This window comes from Pseudorca crassidens, chromosome 1 (assembly GCF_039906515.1).
Source record: "Pseudorca crassidens isolate mPseCra1 chromosome 1, mPseCra1.hap1, whole genome shotgun sequence".
In the NCBI taxonomy this organism is placed as follows: Eukaryota; Metazoa; Chordata; class Mammalia; order Artiodactyla; family Delphinidae; genus Pseudorca; species Pseudorca crassidens.
Window position 1 is genome coordinate 63,767,123 of NC_090296.1, and position 26,206 is coordinate 63,793,328.

A 26,206-nucleotide genomic window follows, 5' to 3' on the forward strand; every position below is an offset into this window, starting at 1 on the left:
CAAATAGTAGTTTCACTGCCCTAAACCTGTGCTCCACCGGTCATCGCTCCCCACTCTCCCTCAGTCCCCTTCCAAACTCCTGCCAACCACTGGTCTTTTTACTGTCTCTATAGTTTTGCCTTTTTCAGGATGTCTTATAGTTGGAATCATACAGTGTGTAGCCTTTCCAGACTGGCTTCTTTCACTTACAAGATGCATTTAAGTTTCCTCCATGTCTTCTGTGGCTTGATAGCTCATTTCTTTTTAGCACTGAATAATATTCCATTGCCTGGGTGTACCACAGTTTGTTTTCCATTCACTTATTGAAGAATATCTTGGTTGCTTCCAGTTTGGGGCATTTATGGATACAGTTGCTATAAACATGTGTGTGCAAGTTTTTGTGTGGGCATAGCTGGATCTTACAGTAAGAGTGTGTTTACCTTGGTAAGAAACTGCCAGACTGTCTTCCAAAGTTGTTGCATTTTGCATTCTCACCAGTTGCTGCTGCTCTGAAGCATCATCAACATTTGGTATTGTTGATTTCAAAAAAAAAAATTATCCATTCTAATAGATGTGTACTGTGGTATCTTATTGTTTTAATGTGCAATTTATGAGGACATATGATGTTGGACGTTCTTTTCATACAATTATTTGCCATCTGTATATCTTCCTTGGTGAGCTGTTACGTACGATCTTTTGCCCATTTTTAAATTGGGTGTTTCCTTATTGTTGAATTTTGAGAATTCTTTATAACTAATATGCACACACATAAAGAATTCTTTATATATTGATATTTTGGATACCAGCCCTTGGTATCCTTTGGATACCAAACACATATGTTTGCAAATATTTCCTCCCAGTCTGTGGCTTGCCTTTTTATTCTCTTACATGTCTTCACAGAGCAGAAGTTTTCAATTTTAATAAAATCTACTTTATCAACTTTTTCTTTCATGGATTGTGCTTTTGGTGCTGTATCTAAAAGCTCATTGCCAAACCCAAGATTACCTAGATGTTCTCTTATGTTATAGTCTAGAAGTCTTATAGTTTGGTGTTCTGCATTGTCTATGATCCAATTTAAGTTACTCTTTGTGACAGGTGAAGATCTGTGTCTAGATTCATGTTTTTGCTTGTGGATATAGAGTTGTCACAGCGCCATTTGTCAAAAGACGATTCTTTCTCCAGCGAATTGCTCTTTTTCCTTTTATCAAAGATCAGTTCATTATATGTGTGTGGGTCTACTTCTGGGATCTCTATTCTGTTTTATTAATCTATCTATTCTTTCAGCAATTCCATACTGTCTTTACTGTAGGTTTGTAGCAAGTCTTGAAGTCAGATAGTATCAGTCCTCTAAGTTTGTTCGTCTTCTTTAGTACTGTGTTGGCCATTCTGGGTCTTTTGCCTTTCCATATAAACCTTAGAATCAGCTTATCAATATCCACAAAGTAACTCGCTGCAATTTTAATTGGGATTGTGTGGAAGTTATAGATTAAGTTGGTAAGAATTATCATCTTGACAATATTGACTCTTCCTACCCATGAATATGGACTCTCTCTCCATTCATTTAGATCTTTGATTACTTTTTTTAAAATTAATTAATTAATTAATTATTGTCTGTGTTGGGTCTTTGTTTCTGCGTGAGGGCTTTCTCTAGTTGCAGCGAGCAGGGGCCACTCTTCATCGCGGTGCGCGGGCCTCTCACTGTCGCGGCCTCTCTTGTTGCGGAGCACAGGCTCCAGAGGCGCAGGCTCAGTAGTTGTGGCTCACGGGCCTAGTTGCTCCGCAGCATGTGGGATCTTCCCAGACCGGGGCTCAAACCCGTGTGCCCTGCATTGGCTGGCAGATTCTCAACCACTGTGCCACCAGGGAAGCCCCTAGATCTTTGATTTCTTACAGCAGTTTTTAGAGTTTTCCTCATTGAGATATAGTACACATTTTGTTAGATTTATATCTAAGTATTTCTTTTTTTCCTTTTTTGAGTACTAACGTTAAGTGGTATTGTTGTGTTTTATTTTCAAATTCCAATTGTTCATTGCTGGTATGTAGCAAAGCAATTGACTTGTGTATCAACTTGTATCCTGCAACCTTCCTATAAACACTTACTAGTCCAGGAGCTTTTTTCTCCACATATTGTTTACATTGTTGAGGTCACAGACTTTGTAAACAATCTTATATCCTGTTTTTTTTCCTCAATTATGTCATAAGCCTTTTCGGTGTCATTTAAAATTCTTTTAAAACTTTTTTTTAGGGAATTTCTTGGTGGTCCAGTGGTTAGGACTCTGCACTTTCAATGCCTAGGGCCTGGGTTCAATCCCTGGTCAGGGAACTAAGATCCCACAAGCCGTGCAGTGCGGCCAAAAAACACTTTTTTTTTTTTAATGGCAGCAAAACATTTTATTGAGCTCTTAGTTAACACGTTAACACATCCATCTTTACCGTCTTCATGCATATTCCTTATTGAAAATACAGAAGTGTATAAAGAAAAAAATTAAATGTGCTCAAAACTCCACCATAAATAACCAAAATAATTTCCACAAGAAATAATCACTGTTCACATTCTGTTGTTTTCCTTCTACTGCTTCCTTTCTGCCAGTGGTTCTTTATTGGGAAACAGACTTCTTTGAATATCTGATGAAAGCTACGGGTCTCTCCCAGAAAATTAAGACATGCACTAATCTTTGAAGTTTCAGAGTTTTTAGGGGCCTCTATGGCCCATCCCAGAAATGCCCCACAAAAGGCTGTGACGCTTATCCACCAGCTCTGGTTGACATTATTTACACCACACTTTCAGGTGCGTTAGGCTTGCACAGACTGAGCAGGCTTTCCTGGCTTTAGAGAAGGCCTGGGACTTCAAAGAAGCAGAGAAATGTACGAATTAGTTGGATATCCCAGAATGTAAAATAAATGGAGGTTAACAGTCACCCTGGGTTCGCTCCTTGTTTCAGTGGAAGTGCCATTATGATGTTAGCTGTTAAGACTTGTTTCTTATATTTTGGAAATGTAATAGATGGTTGGAACATATTTAACCTTAGCATTTCTGACTCTTTAAGGGAGACCTTGAAGATCCTTAATGTAATAATTTGGTTGTGGCACAAATCTGAAGGTTGGATTTGGGGCTAGTGAGGGAGCCGAGTACCTGGTTTGCTGTTCACATATGATCTAAATGGTACAAAGCTGTTTCTTCGTGTGGGTACCAAGAGAAAGAGAGCCACGTGTCTACCCACAGGGCTTCGCATTCACGAATGTCTCGACATATCCCTCTGAATGTCAGTATTCAACTGTATATTTCTTACTAGGAGTTTATCAAAATTCCCTTTGGGTAAAGATATTTAAAATTTTAAGATATTTTTCTTAGCATTTGTATAAGATTTCCATGTTAACTGTTAGCGATCCCAGACTGTGTTAAAAACAGAATTAGAGCATTTAATGTTCGCATACTTAAATGAATCTCTTCTATTTCTTCCAGTTCTTTTAAGCATAAAATAACCAATTTAACATACTTACTCAAAACGCTTAATTTAGCTAGATTTTGCTTTATAATGTAAAAACTTATTTTCCTAACAAATGAGAAAATTTTCATTTTCTATCACCAGAAGATATTTTCTTATAGAAAAATCCAGTTATTTGCTAGTCTCTCACCACTTCACGCAGAGCCCCCTTTCAAAATGAGAGCAGCACCTTTATAGAGAGCCTAGTGGATTTGGATGGGTAAGCCCAGGACAGCAGCCCCTGAATCGGAAGAACACTGCTTCCCTTTTAGGACACTTTACAACTCATGACTCAGCTCTGAAGAGGATGTGGTCGGTGAAGTTTCCTGCTTCTAGTGGTCCCAAGTTCACATGGCCTCCCCTTTTGCGGGCCTGGTGGCTGCAGAAACAAGGGCAGCGGACTCCAGGTACTGGTATTAAACCAGCAGCCATGCTCACCTGCATGAGGTAACACCAACAGCACCAGTCTCACCCAGTGCAAATGAAATGTATTGGCCTTAGACATTCCAAGATTTTTGGATCCTCTATAACTATTAGTGGCTGAGGTCACCAGGGAACTACTCTGGGAAGTTTAAAACCTTAATTCTACACATTAAAAAAAAAAGATTATTCAGAATATAGTTTGCTCTTCTTTTTCTCCTAATGTTGTTTATGGTGGTATCTCTACTTTACTATAGGCCAATTCCTTAAAGTCTGCTTTAAATAGTTAATCTCAAGGCAGCATAGAAAATATACATATTCTACAACTTTCCTAACCCTATTGTTTCCCAAAGGGTAACTACAATTTCTGCTCTTAAAACTATTCGTTCTTATTGAGTATAGATTAAATGGGTATCTCAACTACTGAAGATCAATAATGCTAATCATTTTACTATAGTTAAAACCTCCAATGCAACTTGGAGTCCAGGTTCAGGAATGAATGAAGAATTGTAAAATAAAGGCCTTGCCTCACATGCCCACTTACTATAGTCAGAGCAAGTTTTGAAACCAGAGTTTTAGTTTGCAATTTATGATGCCATATAGCTATAGTTTAAATTTCTGGCTAGTAAGTTCCTTAAGCCAAAGAAACTTGGATCTCTCAACAAAATGAATAAAGCTACAATGTGAAGATGGTGAAAATTTATTTAACTGTCTGCATGTACCAAAGACTTAATAGTTAAAATTGGAGGTAAAAAAGACAGGATGCGATTATTTTCCAAAAGCACTGTTTTTATTTATACAGAGTCCTAACCACTTCAGTGGCAGGAGGAGTGGGAGAGGTTCCTTTTTCAATTCAGGGGCCCCCATAATGTTGGTCTGTTGTTACGAAACACACAGGCAAGTGGCGTCATGGATTTGGTAAACTAACTACAATGTTTAGTCTCTCTCTGCTAGAGCAACAAGGTGAGCATCAATCTCTGCTTCTGTAAGAATCCTGGAAGGCAAAGGGAAAAAACCCCCACAACTATTTACTTTTTGAAAACTTTTTATTATGCAAAATTCAAAAAACACACAAAAGTAGGATAGTAATGAACTCCTGTGTACCTATCACCCAATTTCAACAGTTATCAATTTATAGCTAATCTTTTAAAAATCAATATACCCACCACTCATCCCTTCAGATTATTTTGAAGGAATTCCCAGACATCATATCAACTTCATCTATACACACTCATGTTTACCTCTTTAACATCAGATCTAGAATTAGGTCTTTTGAAAGAAAAACCCTTTTGGTTGCAATTATGATAGCAAATATTTAAATTAAATATAAAACTAAACTATACATAAAGTATTCTATTTTAGCTCCTATGTCAAAATGCTTTTATACCTACTATAACTCAAGTTTATATCAGCCAAGAGACAAGAAGGCACTCCATGTTGAACATGTTATTTTCTAAATGATGTTTGCCCCAAAGAAATAAAAACTGCTTGGCAATCTTTAATATGACCCATTACTGGTGAACTTTTTTTTTTTTTTTTTTTTGCGGTACGCGGGCCTCTCTCACTGTTGTGGCCTCTCCCGTTGCAGAGGACAGGCTCCGGATGCACAGGCTCCGGAGGCACAAGCTCAGCGGCCATGGCTCACGGACCCAGCCGCTCCGCGGCACGTGGGATCCTCCGGGACCGGGGCACAAACCCGTGTCCCCTGCATTGGCAGGCGGACTCTCAACCACCGCGCCACCAGGGAAGCCCTACTGGTGAACTTTTAAAAGTGAAATTTGTCAAAGTGACATTTTTGAGTGCAAACTGGGGCAATGTAAGTAGTATACAGTTGTGTATACTTATGTTATACATTCTAGTTATTATTTAAGTATACTTACCATCACAGAATTTATAAATGATACAAGAGTTTTTCTGAAGACATACGATCTTTGGTTTCTTACTTATTTAACTTACTTATTTAAAGATTTTAAAGGTTATAGGAGGGTCTCAGAATAGAAAACAACTATTTGTAGATCCTTTAGAGAGACTGCTCCTCCTGGAATTTTACTGCTTTAAGAAAATAAAAAAAAAAAGGCAACCTTTTCTATGGGGGACAGAAGGGAATTCATTTCTGTTTTTTAAAAAAATTCTATAAATTTTTCTTAAATCTTTCATGTTTATATCACTTGCCTACAGGCAACAAAGAACAAATTAGAAAAGAAAAATGTACTAACATAACTCTTCAAGGTCTGGTTAAGCTTAGTTTACTACCTTTTTTTTCCCCACCCCTAACAATGACAATTGTGTCTTTATAACTGTGACCTAACAGTAAATACACACCATAGTCAACATGCGTTCCAGCAGGTTCCCTGAATCTGTGGATTTAACTGAAGCATTTTTTACTATTCATGAGAGTATCCAGGTTCATGGTAAAAGTCAATCACCACACAGGGTTGCTGGGAGGATTAAGTGAACCGATATATGTTAAGCACCCAGTATAGATTTGACTCATGGAAGCTGTGAAGTTGATTTGTGGGAGTTAGTCACTTAGTGAGTAAGAACAGACAAGGATCCAGCATCTGCAATTCAATTAGCTGTATGCAAAATTCAGGGGTTTCAAAGATATCCAAATAGGGTCTGAGGTACATCAGTATTTCATAGTGCTCTTCAAAGCTCCACTTAAATAACCACTAAATAATAAAAGCTCCATCTGAAAACTACTAGTTTGGGAGCTGAATTTCTATTGGCCTTAAGCTAAAAAACACACACAAACACTTATGCTCAGTTTACTTCTCAGATAAAGGAGGTTATTTTACATCACCTCTGGTATTAGATATAAAATAAATGAAATGAGAAGAAAAGCAGTTTATGTCTGTCTTAAGGAGACACCCAGTAAGTTTTAAAACAGATCTCTCAGGTGCTGGAAAAAAAAAAAAAAAAAAACTAACTCTAGTTCAAAAAAATTCTTTCCTCAAGTTACAGGACAAATGAACCAACACACCTCCACCTTTCTAGACTAGAATTTATCACTTGGCAAACTTCTTTAAGTACCTGGCCGACAATAAAATAACTCACCTGAATTTAGGATTTTCAACTGTAACTACTCCAACTTCTATTTCTGAAGGTTTGAAATCAATTGATAGAACAGTAGACAGGCATGTAATTGCAGTCTGAAAAAAAGTATCAACATTAAAATAATATAGTATTTTTCGGAGATTCCAAGATTTTTCTCATTCCAAACTTACTCAAGTCATGAGTTAACCACAAGCTATTCATTTTTGCTCCATGTTTGAGGTGATGTAGTTCTACAGCCACACAGATTGCTTAATTCTAACATGTTGCCTGCCAATGACAAGAAACTTGTTTATACCAAGTCGAACTATAAACTAAAGGGCTCCAACAACAAAAATAGGGTGATTTACACAAAACAGTCTGTTTGCCTGGTGATCACTACATGCTAAGCAATGCTTATTAGCACTTGGAGTGAGATGGGGAGAGGATAAAGATGAATGATAGTCTTCTTTCAAGGAAATTACAGTAATAACAATTTAAGAATGTTTTAAGTGGCTTTGTACCTGATGTGATTAATTACTTATGTAACTATGAATTGCAATTAAAAAAAAAGAAAAAACCTTTAAGAAACATTTGAACAGTGCCTCCCAGATGAGAACTAGCTTATTTCCTGTTAGTGTATGATAATACTACCAACCAAACACAAAGGTATTAGATGGTAATTCTTCCTTTCTTGTTTATCAGAATCATGTTGTTAGTCTTTAGAATTGCTGTATCCCTGACCCTCCTTTCCACAATCCACTAAAATTCTGTTTTTAACTTCTTGGCAGTAAATAAGAAACTTCTTTAGTCTAAGGTTACTAAATATTTGTGTAAGGATTTTGTCTTGTCCTGTCAATTTAAAACTTCCCAATCATAATGAACAATCCCCTCAAGAACCCTGCATAAAAGAGCTCTACTTCTGTGTCCCAGATATAATTTCTCTGCCAAGTCATCCTGTGAGCATATTCTTTTACTGTGAAGATGTCTGCTTCCTTGAAAATTTGGTGTGTGGCTGCTTTTCCTTTAGGACCATAAGAGCAGCATTACTGACTCAACTTTTTCACTTCTGCTTCCAGTTAGCGTAAGCCTAATTTGAATCACAACCATGCAGGTCTTTGGACTTGGTCTTGACTCCTATTCTTAGTTATAGTTTCCCATTTTATATGTGTTTTGTTGAAAGCAGTTTCAAATACATTATGAAATGAGATGGGGAATTAGATGAATAAAAGCAGTCCTCACTGTTCCCATGTGACATCGATTTTACTATTAACCTGACAAATTTGGATATCATGACATAACCCAGGAATAGCCTATACAGATTGTCAATTCTGCAATGATCCTCATTATTCTATATCGCATAAAAAAAAGGTCAGTTCCTTTTGGCTAACTTACTTCCACTGTCTGTTCAAATGTCCAATCAAATTTCTTCTTCACTTTTTTTTCAAGGAAGCTGGTTGACTCGGTTTGTTTAACTCCTGCTGCAGTGGCTTTAAACCCACAGTAGTAACCTGCAGGATCACACTTGTACACCTGAGGGCCTTGTTCTTCATCTATACCGATTAAAATCATACCTAAACAGAAAGAAAGACCCTCATTAAATATCTTATGTCTTTATACAACAAGATTTCTTCTCTCTTGGTATTGCCACATAGCTGTTGTTAATCATTACTCTGGCCGTCTATTTTAAGTTTTTTTTTTTTTTCCTGAGAACAGTTTTAATGGGTGACAGTAAATGCTCAATAAACGTGGAAATTAAATGATGTTACAGAAAAGGCAACTCAGGAAAGCAAAGAAAATCAGGTTAGCCAATTCCACCATTCTTTAAAAATATTTTTTAAAGGATGTGTTTTGTTTTAAGAAAACTAATAAAACATAGGTTATCACCACAGATAAATAAGGTAACAAATTTCTATTATCCAAAAGGTTTTATCACGGATTTTTTAAAGGTTTTAATGATCACAAATGTAATTTACAATTTTCTAATCCTTGCTATTACCCAAAGCATGTTCCTTTGAACCCTAATCCCTCAAGACGTTAACTGGTCAAATAAATTTGGAAAATATACTTTTCACATACTTCTTTTAGAAAAAATAATATACAAAAGCATATTAGATGTTCTAAAATCTTCTGCTGTAGGCTGACCTACTTTAGCTCAGTAGTTCTTCAGTTTATTTGACCAAGAAATACTTTTTCTTGTATAATTATGTTATTATAATGACATACAATTAAAATAAACAACCACCACCAAACTTCTTTCTACTCAGCAGAGCAGGTAACAAAGTATTTAAAGAATGGCTTAACCCCATTTGAACCTTTTTTATATAGTGTCTTCTTACAAGATTTGGTATTATTCAATGACTCTATTCACATTTATAGATGTTTTATAGAGTCTAGTAATGAGGAATTTTGAAGCTTATTTTATTGATAAACACTATGACAGTGATCAGCTATCCATTTTATTCTAATGTTAGGTTACCCTGTAATTTTCTTTACATTTTATACTTGAGCTGTGATACAAAGTACAAGGGCACCACCAAAGAGAGGTCCACTTAATTCTCTGAGGGGGAAAAAAAGAAACACTTCTTTACTTCAGGGTCTTGCAAAATGAGCAGGTTTAAAAGATAAGGAAATGAAGGGCAATCAAGGCAAAAGGAACATGAAAGGTCAGGGCACACCCAAGGAATGACAAAAGATCCATGTATTACAGGAGCTTCAGGTGAAAAGAGAAATGCAGAGCTTCAGGTCCAAGAGGCAACTTGGGAGTAAACTGTAAGGGGCCTTGCACATCGTATTAACAACAAAACAACAAAATTTGATTTTAGAATGATAACTCATGTAGGAATATGGAACAGACTAGGAAAGAGTAAGGAGGAAGAAAGGCAGTAAATTAGGTGGCAGAGGCAAAAGACAATGAAAAAGTGACAGAGGAGATGGAAGGGACATGTTCTAAGGTAAAGCTTGATGAATAAACAGATGACCAGGGAAGGTGAGATGGGGGTAGAACAGAAGTTGAGGATGAGAGTAGGAAAAGAGCAACGATTTCAAGTTTGAAGTATCTGTGGGACATGAAGGAAGAGACTGGGCTAAAGCTAATGAGGGAGTGACTGGCATACAGGTAGTAAACGAAGCCATCAAAGTGGATGAGATCACCCAGTAGAACAAAGAGGAGAGAAGGACCAAGGAGAGAAACCCGATGAGCAACAACATTTAAGGGACCAGTAGAAGACGATAAGCTAAGGAAACTGAGGAGAAGAGTATCATTGAAGAAATCAAGGGAGAATATTTAAGTGACAGGTCAAAAATAGGGTCAGATGCTAAAGAAAAATCATTACACTGACTGCTTTAATTCTCATAAATGAATGACACAATGTCAGGAACAAACGTTGAATTTTTCAGGCTAATTTATTACATTAAATCTCAGATCAGTAAAGCTTATTCCTCTCCCAATAAAATTTTACTTGTTTTTTAAAGAAGAAATTTATTCTAAATACATGAATCACAGGTATATATGTGTGAGCCTGATTCTTTAGGGTGGTCCAAAGAAACAACTACATTGTTAAGATGCCTAATTTAAGCATTTCCATCGAACTAGTAATCTAGAATTGCAGTAGAACCTCCATTACAAAAGCCTAATAGCATCTAAAGTTTAAAGGTAGTGCCTAAAATACTGTTGTGAAACCTATCCTTCCATCACTGATTTATTATAAAGATTTCCTCACCTTTTATAACTTCCAAACCACATGTTCCAAACCCAAGTGTTACTGAAATAACTTTCTTTATGCATGTTTGCTAAAAAAAAAAAAATCATAATTCATCAATTATTTGGGAGACTTCTTTGCATACTTACAACAACCAAGAGGCCTCATTTCAGCATTCTGTGTGTAGACCTGAGAAATATCAGCAATTCTTTTACACAGCATGTCCACAGGAATCTCGTAACCATACTTGTATTTCCAATTAGCTGCTTCATAGCGTGCCCTCTGTACCTGGGATCTGCTGTCAGCTTAGAGCATAAAAAACAAAGGTTTACTTCTTTAGAAGGAAAGAATGAACCTCAATTCAGGTAATTTTTCCCAATATATACATATATCTCCATTATGACTTAAGGAAAACAGAAGTGGTCCACTATGGCTTTTCCTCCCACCAACGTATAATGAATGACTCAGCAATAAGTATGTGACAAAAAAGGAAAAAAGTTTAAAAAATGAAGTTCTATATCCAGCACTGCACTTTTATGCTGAGCCCTTCATCAGCTGTCAAAATAGTTTCTAAAAGTGTCTAATAACTCCCCAAAGACCAGGTTTTAAGGAAAGAAAATAATATTTCTCTCAATCTTTTTTTGGTGGGCTTGAATTTTCCCTTGATTTCAGAAAATAAAAACCCAATGTTATTTTTATAATCCTCACCTCCTTCTAACCAGTGTCACTATCACCAGGTTTGAGATATACTGACTTATGTCCCCTTAAATTACTAACCATATCTGAAATAAATCATCTATGAGAGGGGCCTCAGCTCAGTTTCCCTGACTGCAGCATAGAGGTCTAATTCTATTATACTTATGGTTTCAAAAAAGCTCACAATACTCCGAAGATATTGATACTAGCCTTGGAAGACTGCAAATCTACTCATATCACCTGAAAATCAGACACTAAAGGAAGCCTTTTAAAATTAATACAAAACTCAAAAATAATCTGAAGAAAATAAAAAATCTAAGTAGGTATTAAGTCAATCACCTGTCATTCCTGTCATCACGCAGCCGATGTTTTCGGTTATCTTGAATAAGTGAGTCACTGTGCTGGAATCCAATAATTTGTCCTAATGAACAAAATAAATCAAGATAATTTTAAAAATCACAGGTCTCTGTGTAGTGACAAAAAAATATTATGGAATGATAACAATGAACTATATAATAAATGTCTTCTGCTCATTTTACAGTTAAAAGCAATAAAAAATGGGGGCAGGGGCACAACTCTGTTTTCCTTTTTCAGATGATATGTTTCCTGTGGGCAAGAATTATAGCTCACCAAAGAGTGTTTTGAGGTCCCTGAAGACAAAAGACCTAGAAATCCCAATGTGCTTATAATCATACCACAAAGTTCAACTTGTCAATTCTGTCTACTCAGTTAAATTGTCAATTCTTCTTGGATGACAGACAGGAAAGCAGGGTCAAAGTAAAAACAATGTTAACATATATAATAATATACCCTTGTACAAACTCATGAAACATTCTTGCATTATATTCTGCAACAATTGGCTATCTTGGCAGTACTACTTACAGGTACTTTCTTCTGTGTGACAATTACTGCACAGTCTTTCCCTCTGACAGCTACTGATGTAAGGCCACCCTGGTTAATAGCCTTAAAAGCATATTCTGGAAAATAGAACAGTTTTTTTTAAGAAGTGAAATAAATGATCATAGATTCATACAATGGAATAACAAATAGTTATTAAAAATAAAGAGCTTTATGAACTAACATGGAATGCCATCCAATACATGCAAAGTCAAAATAATAATGATAATAATAAATCGTAATTAAACCAACTCCACTTCTTTCCATTTTGATCATTTTCATCAGGTACAAATACCAAATTTCCAATAAACATTTAATTAAGTTTTATTATATCAAATCTTTATCAATTACGTTTTATCATTTAAAAAGTTTGTTTTGTAGCCATTATTTCTACCAAGTCTGGTTTCCCTGGGTCAAATTTAGGTGATCTAAATTTTCTCAAGATTTACTATTTCTGTTAACTTTTGGTCAATAACTAATTGACTGTATGCAGTTTTGACTGCTGTTAGATTACTTTGCCTTTTTTTCCCCCCTACCAAATTGAAATCTTCTGGATCATGTTATTTGCAATTTTCATGTTACCTACACTATAGGATTCTTTAGTTTATCTATAACAAACTTCAGCTTGTGCACTTCTCTAGCTGCTGTCAAATCATTCCCATGTTAAAACAGCTGAACTGAAGTGGTTTATAAAAACAAACTACTATGGCACCATGTGGTTTAGCTGATAATGACTGCCTGTGGAGAGGAGAATTACAGATGAGACTATCCCTTTCTATGCTGTATATTTCTGTAATATTTAAACTTAATATAAACATATATTTTGTAATTTGGAAAAGAGCAACAAAAATTAATATATGCTCACTGTAGAAAATATAAAGGATAATGTAAAAGAAAAAAGTTACTCACTACTCCAATTGTTATCTACATTTGATGCATAATAGATGCTTTTACTCTGTGCGCCAGGTCTGAGGCCTGGTCTTATTTGGTTCAAAAAGCCACTGGTGATGAAGATCATCTGAGGAAGATACTACCTATGACACCAAAGAATTTCCTTTAATAGGAGCTGTGATAAAAATTCTTTGCCAAATATTTCTAAGTGGCCACATATTGAAGAGAACAAAAGAGTAAAAAGACTCTAGAAAAATCACCTCAAAGAAAATCCTCAGATCTAACTTACATTTAACTAGCTAATTACAACAGCTTGTTTTTACCATCCCATTACACCACAAACAACTTCTAAAATATAATGTTTCATAATGCTTCTCAGTTCTGTTTCTCATATGGTCAATAAAGCCTCTACCAGATCAACCCTCCACAGGTAAACTATAAACTCTAGACAAAACTACCCAAAGACACCAGAAAGAGGCCAAAAGAGGCAGATTCCAAAGAGGGAGGCAACGCTTGAAGATGGCAATGGACTGGGGTGAGCTCCCCATTTTCATGACTTAAGTTTGCATGCAGGTCCCAGTCAGGGGTAAACACCCACAGAAAACTCTGTCCTTTTGGCCTGAAGAGCTAGGGAACAGCTTGGGGGAGTAACCAACCACAGCTGCTGGAAAATGAGGAAGAGAAAGGAGAGAGCCAGAGAAGGAGAGCCCCAACTTCTACGTTGCCCAAATCTCTAGCTGATTCCATAACCACACACGCAAAAGACAGACTCCAAGCAGCCTAGCTAGGATAAAAGAATTGAGATTTAAGCTGCCACCCAAATTAACCGCCTGCTAGAACAAATTAACGCTCTTTGGAGGAATATAACAGAATCCAGTCTTCACAACCTAACATTCACAAATGCCCAGGATATAATCCAGAATTACTCAACATACCAAAAAAGAAACCAAACCAAACCAAACAAAACATAGTTAAACATGATCTACTTAGAAGAGACCAACCCTGAGATGACCCACATGTTGTATTAGCAGGCAAAGTTATTAAAAGTATGTTCAATGACATAATGAAAAATATTCAAGATGAAATAAGAAATCTCAGTAAATTACAAAAGAACCAAATAGAAATTACAGAACTGAAAAATACAATATCTGAAATTTAAAAATTCACCAACTGAACTTAACTGCAGAATGGAGATACATGAAAATGAACCAAACTATCCCTCTTTTTTTTTTTTTTTGGCCATGCTGCACGGCATGCAGGATCTTAGTTCCCAGACCAGGGATTGAACCTGAGCCCCCTGCAGTGGAAGCACAGAGTCCTAACCACTGGACCACCAAGGAATTCCCTATCCAATTTTAAACAAGAGAAAACAGATTTAACAAGTCTGTGGGTCAACATCAAAAGGTATAATGTGTAACTGGAGTCCCATACGGACAGGAAAGCACGAGAACCCCCCCTCCACCAAAAAAAAATCTTTAGAAATAATGGCTAAAATGCTCCAAATTTGGAAAAAGACATAAAATTTCATACTGAAGAACCAGCAAACTCCAAGCAGGATAAATACAAAGAAAACCACACCTGTGCACTCATTATAAGTCAAATTCCTGAAAACCAAAAGCAGAGAAAATTTTGAAAAACAGAGAAAAAGAACAGATTATACACAAGAGAACAATGATTTGAATTCCATGATTGCACCTGAAGACAGTGGAACATCCTTAACGTGTGGAAAGAAAAATCATCAATTCAGAATTCTATATCCAACAAAAACATCCTTCAAGAATGAAAGTAAAATAAAGATACTTTCAGACTTGCAACAAAAACACTAAAAGAAGTTCTTCAAGCTGAAGGAAAATGATACCAAAAGAAAACTCCAATCTTTAGAAATGAGGAATATCAAAAAATGGTAAATATCTGGATAAATATAAAAGAGTATTTTATTCTCTTTAATTCTTTAAAAATACCTAACAAGGGCTTCCCTGGTGGTGCAGTGGTTAAGAATCCACCTGACAATGCAAGAGACACGGGTTCAAGCCCTGGTCGGGGAAGATCCCACATGCTGCGGAGCAACTAAGCCCATGCACCACAACTACTGAGGCTGTGATCTAGAGCCCACAAGCCACAACTACTGAAGCCCATGTGCCTAGAGCCCATGCTCTGCAACAAGAGAAACCACCGCAATGAGAAGCCCACACACTGCAATGAAGAGTAGCCCCCACTTGCCCCAACTAGAGAAAAGCCCTCGCGCAGCAATGAAGACCCAACACAGCCAAAAATAAATAAATAAATAGATCTATTTTATTTTTTTATATATATATATAAATACTTAACAAAAGTTATATTTGTGGAGTTTATGAAATATGTACATGTATTACTTATAAAAAAGAAAGGGAGTAAATGGACTTTCAATGTTTCAAGGCTTGCACATTTTATGTGAAATGAGAAGTATTAACTGGGAGAAGTTAAGCATGTATATTATATTCCTTAGAACAACACTAAAGGATGCTAAGAAGTAGCCAAAAGGCTAATAGATTAAAATGAAATTCTAAAAACTGTTCAAATAATTGAAAAGGAGGCAAGGGAGGAGGTACTGGGGAACAAATAAACAAACAAACAAAACAAAGACAAACAGAAATAAATAAAATAGTAAATTTAAATCTAACCATGTCAACAACTGCATTAAATGCTAATGGATGAGGGGACTTCCCTGGTGGCGCAGTGGTTAAGAATCTGCCTGCCAATGCAGGGGACACAGGTTCAAGCCCTGGTCCAGGAAGATCCCACATGCCGTGGAGCAACTAAGCCCGTGTGCCACAACTACTGAGCCCACATGCCACAACTACTGAAGCCCGTGTGCCTAGAGGCCATGCTCCGCAACAAGAAAAGCCACCACAATGAGAAGCCTGCACACCGCAACAACGAATAGCCCCCACTCGCCCTAACTAGAGAAAGCCCACGCGCAGCAACAAAGACCCAATGCAGTCATAAATACATAAATAAATAAATGCTAATGGATGAAATACTCCAATTAAAAGAAACTGACAGATGTAGAGAACAAATGTATGGACACCAAGCGGGAAAAGCGGAGCGGGAGAGTGGTGGTGGTGGGATGAACTGGGAGATTGGGATTGACATACATGCACTATTATGTATAAAATAAATAATAAGAACCTGCTGTATAAAAAATAAATGAATATGTAAAATTCAAATAAAAAAATTTTAAGATTAAAAAAAGCAGAAACTGTCAGAATGGATAGAAAAGCAAGACTCAAATATATGCTGCCTACTGGAGACACACTTTAATAAATGGATGAAAAAACGTATACCACGTAAAAGTAAGCATCAGAAAGTTGGAGGGACTATATTAATATCAGATAAAGTAGACTTCAAGACAAAGAGTATTATCAGAAATAAAGAGGAACATTTCAAAATGATAGAAGAATCAATTCATAAGAAGACATAACACTCATAAATGTATACACACTTTTTAAGACTACTTCAGAATACATGAAAGGAAGATTGACCAAATTAAAAAAAGAAATGGACAATCACACCCAGTTAAAGATTTTAACACTGGCACTCAGCAACCGCTAGAAACAAACACCAAAAAAGTAGACATACATGATATGAACTACACCATCAACCACCCTGACCTAGGTGGTATCTGTAGAATACTACTGGCAATAACTGAAAAATATACAGGCACATGGTATTAACAGTACATGGTACATTTACCAAGACAGACCATATGTTAGGCCATAAAATAAGTCTCAATTTTTAAAGTGCTGAAATCCCTATACTTAGGGAAAATTTTAAATTTGAAAATTTAAAACCACACTTCTAAATAATCCATGCATCAAAGAAGTAATCACCAGGGACATTTTTAAATATTTTGAACTGAATGGTAATAAAAATGTATCAAAACTTGTAGGATGCAGCAAAAGTGTTCAGAAGGAATTTTACTGCTATGGTGGACAGATCCTAAGGTGGCCTCCCCTCCACAATACCTGCCTCCTGGTATTCACATCTCTGTGTAATCCCCTCCCCTGAGTGTGGGCAAGATCTCTTAACTTCCTTCTAACAAACTAAATATGGCAAAGGTGATGGGATGGCACTCTACTGATTACAGTATATAGACTCCACCTTGCTAGCAGACTCACTCTTGAGATTCTTCCTGCTGGCATGATAAGTAGCTATGGGGCAAGAACCACCGGTGGCCTCTGGTGAACAGCCAGAAGGTAGTTGGGGCCCTCAGTCCTACACTGCAAACCTAAGTTTCCACTTTAAGAAGCTAGAAAAGGGCAAAGTAAACCCAGATTAGAAGAAAAGAAATAATAAAGATCAGAAATCAATGAAATAGACAAAAAAGAGAACATGAGCAAAGTCAAAAATTGATTCTTTGAACAAAAAACAATAAACCAATGGGACTTCCCTGGCAGTCCAGTGGTTAAGACTCTGCACTCCCAATGCAGGGGGCATGGGTTCAATCCCTGGTCAGGGAACTAAGATCTCACGTACCGCAAGGTGCGGCCAAACCAAAAACCAAAAAAAACCCAACAAAATTATAAGCCTTTTGGTATGTTGAAAAACGGTCCCCAAATGATATCCATGTCCTAATCCCTGGAACCTGCAAATACTACCATATATAGCCAAGGGGGAAAAAAAAAAAAAAGAGAGAGAAATCTTTGCACATGTGATTAAGTTAATCTTGAGATGGGGAGATTATCCTGGTGGGCCCTAAATGCATTCCTATTAAGAGACAGAGGGAAACTTTATACACACAGAGGAGAAGGTGCTATGAAGAGGGAGCAGACAGATTTGAAAATGCTGGTCTTGAAGATCAGAGTGATGCAGCCGCAAGCCAAGAAATGCTTGGCCTCTTGAAGTGGACGAGACAAGGAACGCATTCTTCCCTAGAGCCTCCAGAGAAAGCATGGCCCTGCTCGACAGCTAGATGTTGGTCTGGTGATACAGATTTCAGACTTCGGGCCTCCAGAACTGTGAGAGAATAAATTCTGTTGTGTTAAGCCTCCAAGTTTGTGGTGATTTGTTACAGCAGCCACAGGAAACTCACACAAACCTCTAGCCAGACTAACTAAGAAAATAAGAGAATACAAATGACCAGTTACCAGGAATAAAAGAAGAGTTATCACTACATATTATAGAGATAAAGAAACATTAGGGACAATCACTTCTATACAGATATATATCTGGGTTACCATCCTTGATCTCACCTGATTTCAGTTCCACATTTTCAACTCCTTGCTGTGTTATTACCTGATTGTTCGGAACACAATTCTGGCCTAAAAAGTATTCCATCTATGGTTATACAGGGCTATTAGTTTGCAATTTTTACCATCTCTCCTCTTACACTGTACTTTTTGCTTAGAGACCTTGACCCTTCCCACACCCATGTCTGCTGCTTCAGGTCCTCTCTGGACTGCCCTATCACTCTTACTTCCTTCCACCTAGCCAATGCCTGCCCTTCCCCTCAAGCCTCTTCCATTTCCCATGGACACTTTCTCTGATTGTCCTAGAAGGGACTCTTCAACCCTTTCTCTGAATTCCCATAGTATTTCCTATCTCACCAGTAATTTTAGCATTTTCAAATGTGTATTTCCCCCTCCACCACCAAAATGGATAGTCAAAGAAAGCAGGAACCAAGGAATTTTAAAATTACACTTGCAACCAGTAGACACTAAGTCAAAGGTTGGCCATGGACCCAATCCAGCTTACTCAAACTGGTTTAGAATACACAGTTTTCTAGAAAGATTTTAATTAACTAAAAGTCTGATAAAATAAAATCAGGGTTTAGTTTTTCTTAGAAAAAACAAATTCTGGTATCTTTTGACCCTCATTCCCACATAGCAACTGTCCTGCAGAGGAAAAATCATCTAGGGTTGGCATGTGTTTTGCAGTTTTTCACAGTTCCCATCACTCCTCCTCCTATCTCACCAGCCGGTTTCACTCATGTGCATTACTTATCCGGTCTGCTTAAATAATGCAAAAGATAAAAGGCCACAAAAGAAAGAGCTACAGCCCTCACCATACAATAAAATTTTGTCCCACAAAAAAAAATTTTTTTTACACATAGAAAATGTTTATCAATAGACAATGTACCTATGAATTAGCCAGTATTCATTAAAGGAGTAGAAAATGTTTCTCAATAGACAATGTGCCTATGAATTAGCCAGGATTCATTAAAGGAGTCCTAGTCCTCTCTCCCTCTCTGTATAGAGTAGTGCTGTCCAGCAGAACTTTCTGTGATGATGGCAGTGTTCTACATTTGCACTGTCCAATATAATAGCCATTAGCCACATGTGGCTACTGAGCACTTGAAATATGGCTAGTGCAATGAAGGAACTGAATTTTAAATTTAATTTAAAGTTCTTAGTTAAGAATATCATTCCTGGGACTTCCCTGGTGGCGCAGTGGTTAATCCACCTGCCAATGCAGGGGACACAGGTTCGGGCCCTGGTCCAGGAAGATCACACGTGCCGCGGAGCAACTAAGCCCGTGCGCCACAACTGCTGAGCCTACATTCTGGAGCCCGTGAGCCACAACTACTGAGCCTGCGTGCTGCAACTACCGAGGCCCATGTGGCCAAGAGCCTGTGCTCCGCAACAAGAGAAGCCACCGCACTGAGTAGCCCGTGCACTGCAACGAAGACCCAACACAGCCAAATCAATCAATCAATCAATCAATCAATCAATCAATCAATCCTGCTCTTCATCTCCTACTTTCCAGTCTCCTTCACTGCTTCCATCTCTTCAGCTGATTCCTTAAATACTGGTATCCCCCAGAATTCTATCATTTCTCCCTATCACTAGATGATTTTATCCTATATAATCACCACTAACTATGTCATCTTTAGCTCTGAACCCACATTTGCAAATGCCTATTTCTCCCACAGGCATGGCTGAAATTAAACTCCTCTTCTCTATAAACCTCCTTCTTTTTTTATAGTCCTTATCTCAAATTACTAACCACTCAAGTTTTCAAGCTGGGTACCATTTCTGACTCTTCACTTCTGTCTCATCAGAGAAATGTCCACTCGTATCTAGGATTTGCTTTAAAACAGTCCAGCAGAGATGGGAAAAGTATATGGGAAAACAAGATTGATAAAATGCTGACAACCGCTGAAGTGGGATTATGGATACATGTGGGTCATTTTATTATTCTACCTACTTTGGTTTGAAATTTTCCATAATAAAATTTTTAAAAATAAAACTCAAGGGATTCCCTGGTGGTGCAGTGGTTGAGAGTCCGCCTGCCAATGCAGGGGACACAGGTTCGTGCCCCGGTCCGGGAAGATCCCACATGCCGCAGAGTGGCTGGGCCCGTGAGCCATGGCCACTGAGCCTGCGCGTCCGGAGCCTGTGCTCCGCAACGGGAGAGGCCACAACAGTGAGAGGCCCGTGTGCCGCAAAAAAAATAAAAAAATAAAACTCAAGAATCTCCCCTTCTCCAGCCTTTCTCTCTCAATACCTTAGTTCACTCATTAGGGCTTATATGGATTACTGAACAAGCCTCTCCAAAGTGGTCTTCCTGTCATCTGTCCCTTTCTACTCTAGTTCTACACTCAACTCTTCTATTTTACTTAATAATTTTGTCGTTCTTAAAGATTTCTGCCGGCTATGTCCAAAACCTATGGGACAAAGTCCAAACTCTAGAATGGCATCCAAATCTCTTCAAAATTTTGCTACAATCTACTCTTCCAGTTATCACTGTCTGCTCCAACCACACTGACTGACCAATACACTGGTCTCACTGAATATCCTTATCTAATCTCCATGTAGATCAATTTATATTCTCTGAGGAAACTTTCCTGGCTCTCCCTGTGAGTGTCACTTCCAAAAGTACCCTTTTTTGCACAGATATTTTAGTACTTACCATGGTGCACTGCACTGTAATTTTCAATAAAATTTTGTGTAAATGAATCCCCATTATAACACTACCACCAGCATAAAATAAATAAGCTACAAAAACACATATTGTACAGCACAGGGAATATAGCCAATATTTTATAATAACTATAAATGGGGTATAACCATTAAAAATTGTGAATTACCATGCTGTACACCTGAAACTTATATGATATTGTTCGCCAACTATACCTCAATTTAAAAAAATTTTTAATTAAAACAATTTTAATTTAAATAATACCACCATAAAATATGTATGTTACAATAATTTCCACAAAAATGGAAACTGCCAAGTAAAGAATCTAGAGACAATAACTAAAAGGTATCTTCTAAAGAAACACTGGGAGAGTAAAAAGTAATGTCACAGTTTATAGCAGAGGTGAGCACAAAGCCCAATTAAGAGAAAATAGTTCATAGGCAGCATTTAAAAGGCATGTTTAGTTTTTAAAAGTCAGAATTCACATGTCAGAAATAATAATTAAACACTTTATCTCCATTACTAAAGATTTGTGTTTTTGGATAAAATTTCAGAAACTTACAAAACTAGCAAGCACTGTTATGTTAATCTCAGTAATCTGTTATTGAATGTCCAAGATTATGCAGGAAAATGACAGCCCATTTCTCATTTTTTAAATGGGAAAAACTATAATGAATTTATTATTTTAAATGGGAAAGATTATAATGGATTTAAGTTACATATTAAATTTCTTAATTAGTAACTTAAATACATAGTATATTACCTATTATACATGTATTAGATTGAACCACACGAAAGAGCTATTTTTATAGGTAAAAACCAGTCAAACACCAGCAGTTTCACAAGGTTCAACCTAACAACAAACAGGTTAGAATGAAAACTGCTTCCTTGATTACAAATAAAATGGTTAGTAAACAGTTGTTTGTATATAGAGACCTCTTTTCCACAGTAATCTCTTACACACTCTGCTTCCTCCTCTACAATCTTCCTCAACACTTTCCCAACTTTTCCAGGACTCCGTATAACACTAGGAAAAAACAGGGGCTAAATAAAAGGTACTGTGACAAAATGTTCAGGACAAGCACACAATGCCCGACAATGGCTCACAGTATGAGCTGCTCAGTGTGATGCTAGCGACAACAGCGATGCACATCCCATTTATGGACGCTCATTTCGAAGCATCTACAGGTGATTCTGAAATTCTGCCAATTATAGGAACGTAACTCAAGATTTATCCCATCCATAATTTTGTCTAAAATGCTGAACTGAGATGGAAACTAAATTTTTGGTGCTCAGCATGATGCAGGGTATACGGAAATAGAAATGTTGTACACATGAAACTTAATGTTATAAGCCAATATTACCCCAATAAAACACAAATCTAAAATTAAAAAAAAAAGAGAGAGAATGCAGCCCTAATGACACCTTAATTTTCAGCCTATGTGACCCTAAGCCTACCAGACTTCTAACTTACAACACTGGGAAAAAAATAGACGTTTAAAAACAAACAAAAACCTGTACTGAATTTTGGAAAATATGAGTTTTTCCCATATAAACATGGGCTGGAAAAATAATGTATGGTCCATACATTCTTCAAAGTTTGGTTATCAAAAAAATAAGAGATATTCTACTGGGGAAAGGCAGGTATTCTGCAGGATACGTCTACATTCAATTTGAATGCTGTATGACTAGAAACTTTTTGTTAAGATTTTTTGAAACTGCCATTCTGTCTTTCCCTAACCTTGTAACTTAAGCAGGAAGTGTGTCTCATTTCACAGTGTCTCCAAATATTACACTCCTTAAAATGGTGATGTTCAAGCAGATGGGGTCATTAGAAATCTTGGCGTTTGTGTGTGTGTCGGGGGAGGAGGATATGAGGTTGAAACATAGCAGTGTTTGATCCCATTATTTTTGTGTAGTTTTAATATGTATGTATTTATGAATATATATACACATATGTATACATATACACATTTAATTTCAAATCAGATTCAAGAGGCCATGAGAAGTCTGGGTTGAGAAACACTACTTTAAAACAAGAATTTTTTTTTAACAGCAAAAGAAGCAAACAGTAAGTACTCCTCAATCCACTTATTTGTGAAACTCCTGATTCCATTTTTATCAGCCACTTGTTTCTTCCTGACAGTATCCCTCACAGAAACATTTTACTGAGCACTTACTATGTGACAGACACAGTACTTTACATCTATTAGCTCATTAAATCCTTAGAGACCTATAAGGTAAGTGGAATTATTATCTCTATTTTACATATGTATAAAGTTTTCCTAGTTGGTGTGGAGCAAGGACTCCCCAGGAATCCTGGCTTCAGTACACAGTACCACTTCCAGATTAGAAAACTGTCCTCTCCAGTCTGTCTCTACCAGACCATTTCTTTCCTTTCCTTATCAGCATGCTCCCTTCTTAGAAGCAACCAAGCAGTGCTCACTTTCATCTGGGAGGCAATTCAAGTGACTGCTCCTACCTCCCTTGCCAGGCATATCCAGCAAAAGACCTGCAAGCAGAAGAGAGGCCTGAAAGTAGTCAGGCTTATGGGCCTTCGTTTCCCCACTGATAAGTGCTCTGTATATAGCGCCACAGTTTTTCTACACACACAGACACACACACACACACACACACACACACACACACACACACACACACACACACACACACACACACACACACACACACACACACACACACACCCTACCCCTAGAATACATTCACTGAGAGAAAATTTTCAAGGCACAGGTAACAATCAAAAATCTTTCTCTCTACTCCTTGGGAACAAACACTGCCAACAGTTCGTTTATGATTATAGTTAGCATTGTAACTTTAAATTTATACCTCTATTTTTTAAAATTTATCAACGTTAGACTACACTTATCTTTTGAACTCCAACTACGGAAGATGAGGAGCATACTCGCCTTTCCATTCCCTTGTCATCTCTCCATTTTTCTTATATTATTTTTCCACTGTTATGGTTAACAATTTGCACTTTATAATTCTTATACGTTTTGTCTTTGGCAGATTCTAAAGTTTATAAACTAATAAACAGTACTTACAACATTATGACAATGTACATATATTTCACTAGAGAATCAAGCATGGATGGACAATGAAAGAAGAAAATAGAGCTACTAATTTAATAGACCAAAAATAAAATAAGCCAAAGAATCAAACAAAAAATAACATTTACTGAGTACTTAATACTGTGCTAAGCACTCTACATGTATCATTTTATTTAATCCTCAAAACAACCATATAAGGAAGGAATTATTAGGCCAACTTTGCAAACAGAAACTAAGGCTAAAGTTATATCACTTGCCCTGGTGAGCTAGTATGGAGGAGAGCAGGAATTTGAATCCAGGTATGGCTCCAGGGCCTGAACTCTTCACCACTACACTGCTTGCTCCTACTAACTATTCTTTGACTTTCCTTTTCCTAGCAATGTCTAATTAGTGCCCTGCATAGCAGAGGGAGTGTGTTATACAACAAGACAGAGCTTAAAATTATTCTGTCTAGATATTTAACTTGTTTTGAACTACATGTTCTATTCTGAATCTTTTAAAACCATTAAAATGACACTATATTCAGCCTCTCTACTCACCAAATCTGGGAAGCGTTAAAGCCTACGCTTTACGGCTAGATTTCACAATATAGTATACAAAAGCAAAGTGTAGGTCTAAGTGACTTTTCCTGTTTGCATATTAAAAACCATGAAATAGAACATTCAAAGCATAGTCTAACATAGAAAAAAATCTTTAAAACTCAGGAATGAAACTTTAAAAATGAAACTTCCTTGAAGATACAGTTATCATCTCTCTGTTCTATCTTAGGTCATATTTTTCAATTGGGGATGAGTTAAGGGGTTACTGAATTAACCAATATGATGTTGTTTCTTGCTACGTTATATCCAGTATAGAGCCATATAGTAGACTGCTTTCATTCCAAGTTATCTTTATTTCTAAAATTTACAGGTGAAGAGAACCTCATTTACAGGCCAACTCTCTCCTTATGATTTCCAAGCACAGACGATTTTATCACTGTCCTCGCCAAGGCACTGAGGTACTAAATTCACTCAAAAATGAAACCATCACCGGCCAGTTGTAAATCAGGTTCTCCTGATACTGAATTCTCCAGGGCAAGGGGTTAAGGGTCCGGGGTTATAATCATTACCCAAACCCTGACACCTTTTCGATCCAACAAAATATATTACTATACTGAATAACTGTAACTACTTTAGGGTTTATTTCCGTTGAAGCTGTTCAGGAAACAGCTAGTTCACCATACATCATCTACAATTCAGAACCAGCTTTTAAACTATAGTAGCATTCAAACAGATGTGGGTCAAGAGAAGTGCTAGTTTCAAGAGCAGCTCTAGAACTGACAGCCACTCATCCTGTCCACCAGTTTTTCGAAGATGTCCTGAACTCTGTAGGTAGTTGTAATTTGGCGCTTTTTATTTTTCTTTTTATCCGTTTGTTTACGTATCTGTCACTCCCTTTAAGCTGTGAGTTTCAGTATAGGTGAGGGTGTGACATCTTTGCATCCCCCAGGACCAGCACAGCGTCTGGCACACAGAAGGCTCTGAATGCCTACGCGGAGTTAACCACAGGACCAGGAAGTCCATGCTGCAAACAAAGGAAAACGGAGGGGCGACGTTTTAATTGGAAGGTCAAGGAACCAATTACCCATCAGAGGATTACAGACGTTGGGCCCACCCACGTCAAACAGCCCTACCTTCCTCAACGCTTTACAGTGTCCAGGCAGTGCGGCCGCTTGCCCTGGAGAGCCCGAGGCCTTCAGCCTTCGGGCTCCCATCTCTGCCTGCAGATATCAGTGGGAACATCACGGGACTCGACCTGGCCTCGGCCCTCCTCCCGTCCCAGCTCCGGCCATGCTTCAGCCCGGGACTAAACTCCGGCCGCGGCTTCCTGCTCTAGGCCGTACCATGACAGAGCAATTCGAGTGGGCCAAAGGCAAACCCGGTTCACTCACCTACTTGGTAGAGCCGGCCCTCGGGAGAAAAAATGGTAATGTGGCGGTCAAAACCAGCGCTGGAGCCACGGGACATGGTGCACCACTACTCCAAGCACAATCCTGGGGCCCCGTAGCTCCCGCACCAGGTGTACAAGCCCCTCCGGAAGTTGCAGCGACTGCTTCCGGGGCACTGGCGGGCTTCATCCGTTCTTGCGCCCCGAA

The 26,206-nt window shown here is 37.7% G+C and overlaps 1 protein-coding gene across 2 annotated transcripts; it reads right to left on the reverse strand.

Moving 5' to 3' along the window:
• Positions 1-4,652: 4,652 nt before the first annotated feature.
• Positions 4,653-26,194, reverse strand: PSMA6 (proteasome 20S subunit alpha 6). 2 transcript variants are annotated; one of them, XM_067737663.1, is made up of 7 exons: positions 26,003-26,194; positions 12,197-12,291; positions 11,654-11,735; positions 10,768-10,923; positions 8,313-8,491; positions 6,942-7,036; positions 4,653-4,878 (listed from the first exon to the last, which is right to left on the reverse strand). In XM_067737663.1, exons 1-7 carry the CDS (start codon positions 26,076-26,078, stop codon positions 4,821-4,823), a joined length of 741 nt encoding a protein of 246 aa, XP_067593764.1. In that variant the 5' UTR covers positions 26,079-26,194; the 3' UTR covers positions 4,653-4,820. The 2 variants fall into 2 exon arrangements, with proteins under 2 accessions (XP_067593764.1, XP_067593772.1); XM_067737671.1 differs by lacking the exon at positions 26,003-26,194 and adding an exon at positions 25,745-25,893.
• Positions 26,195-26,206: the final 12 nt, after the last annotated feature.

Bases quoted from the DNA above. Each gene is read 5' to 3' on its own strand.
- PSMA6 (XM_067737663.1), bottom strand. From the start codon at position 26,078: ATGTCCCGTGGCTCCAGCGCTGGTTTTGACCGCCACATTACCATTTTT. The intron at 8,492-10,767 runs GTAAGTATGCAA...CTTTCTGTTTAG, and splicing joins AATGAGGCCTCTTGGTTGTT to GTATGATTTTAATCGGTATA. The intron at 4,879-6,941 runs GTGAGTTATTTT...TTTGCCTTCCAG, and splicing joins GTTGAAAATCCTAAATTCAG to GATTCTTACAGAAGCAGAGA.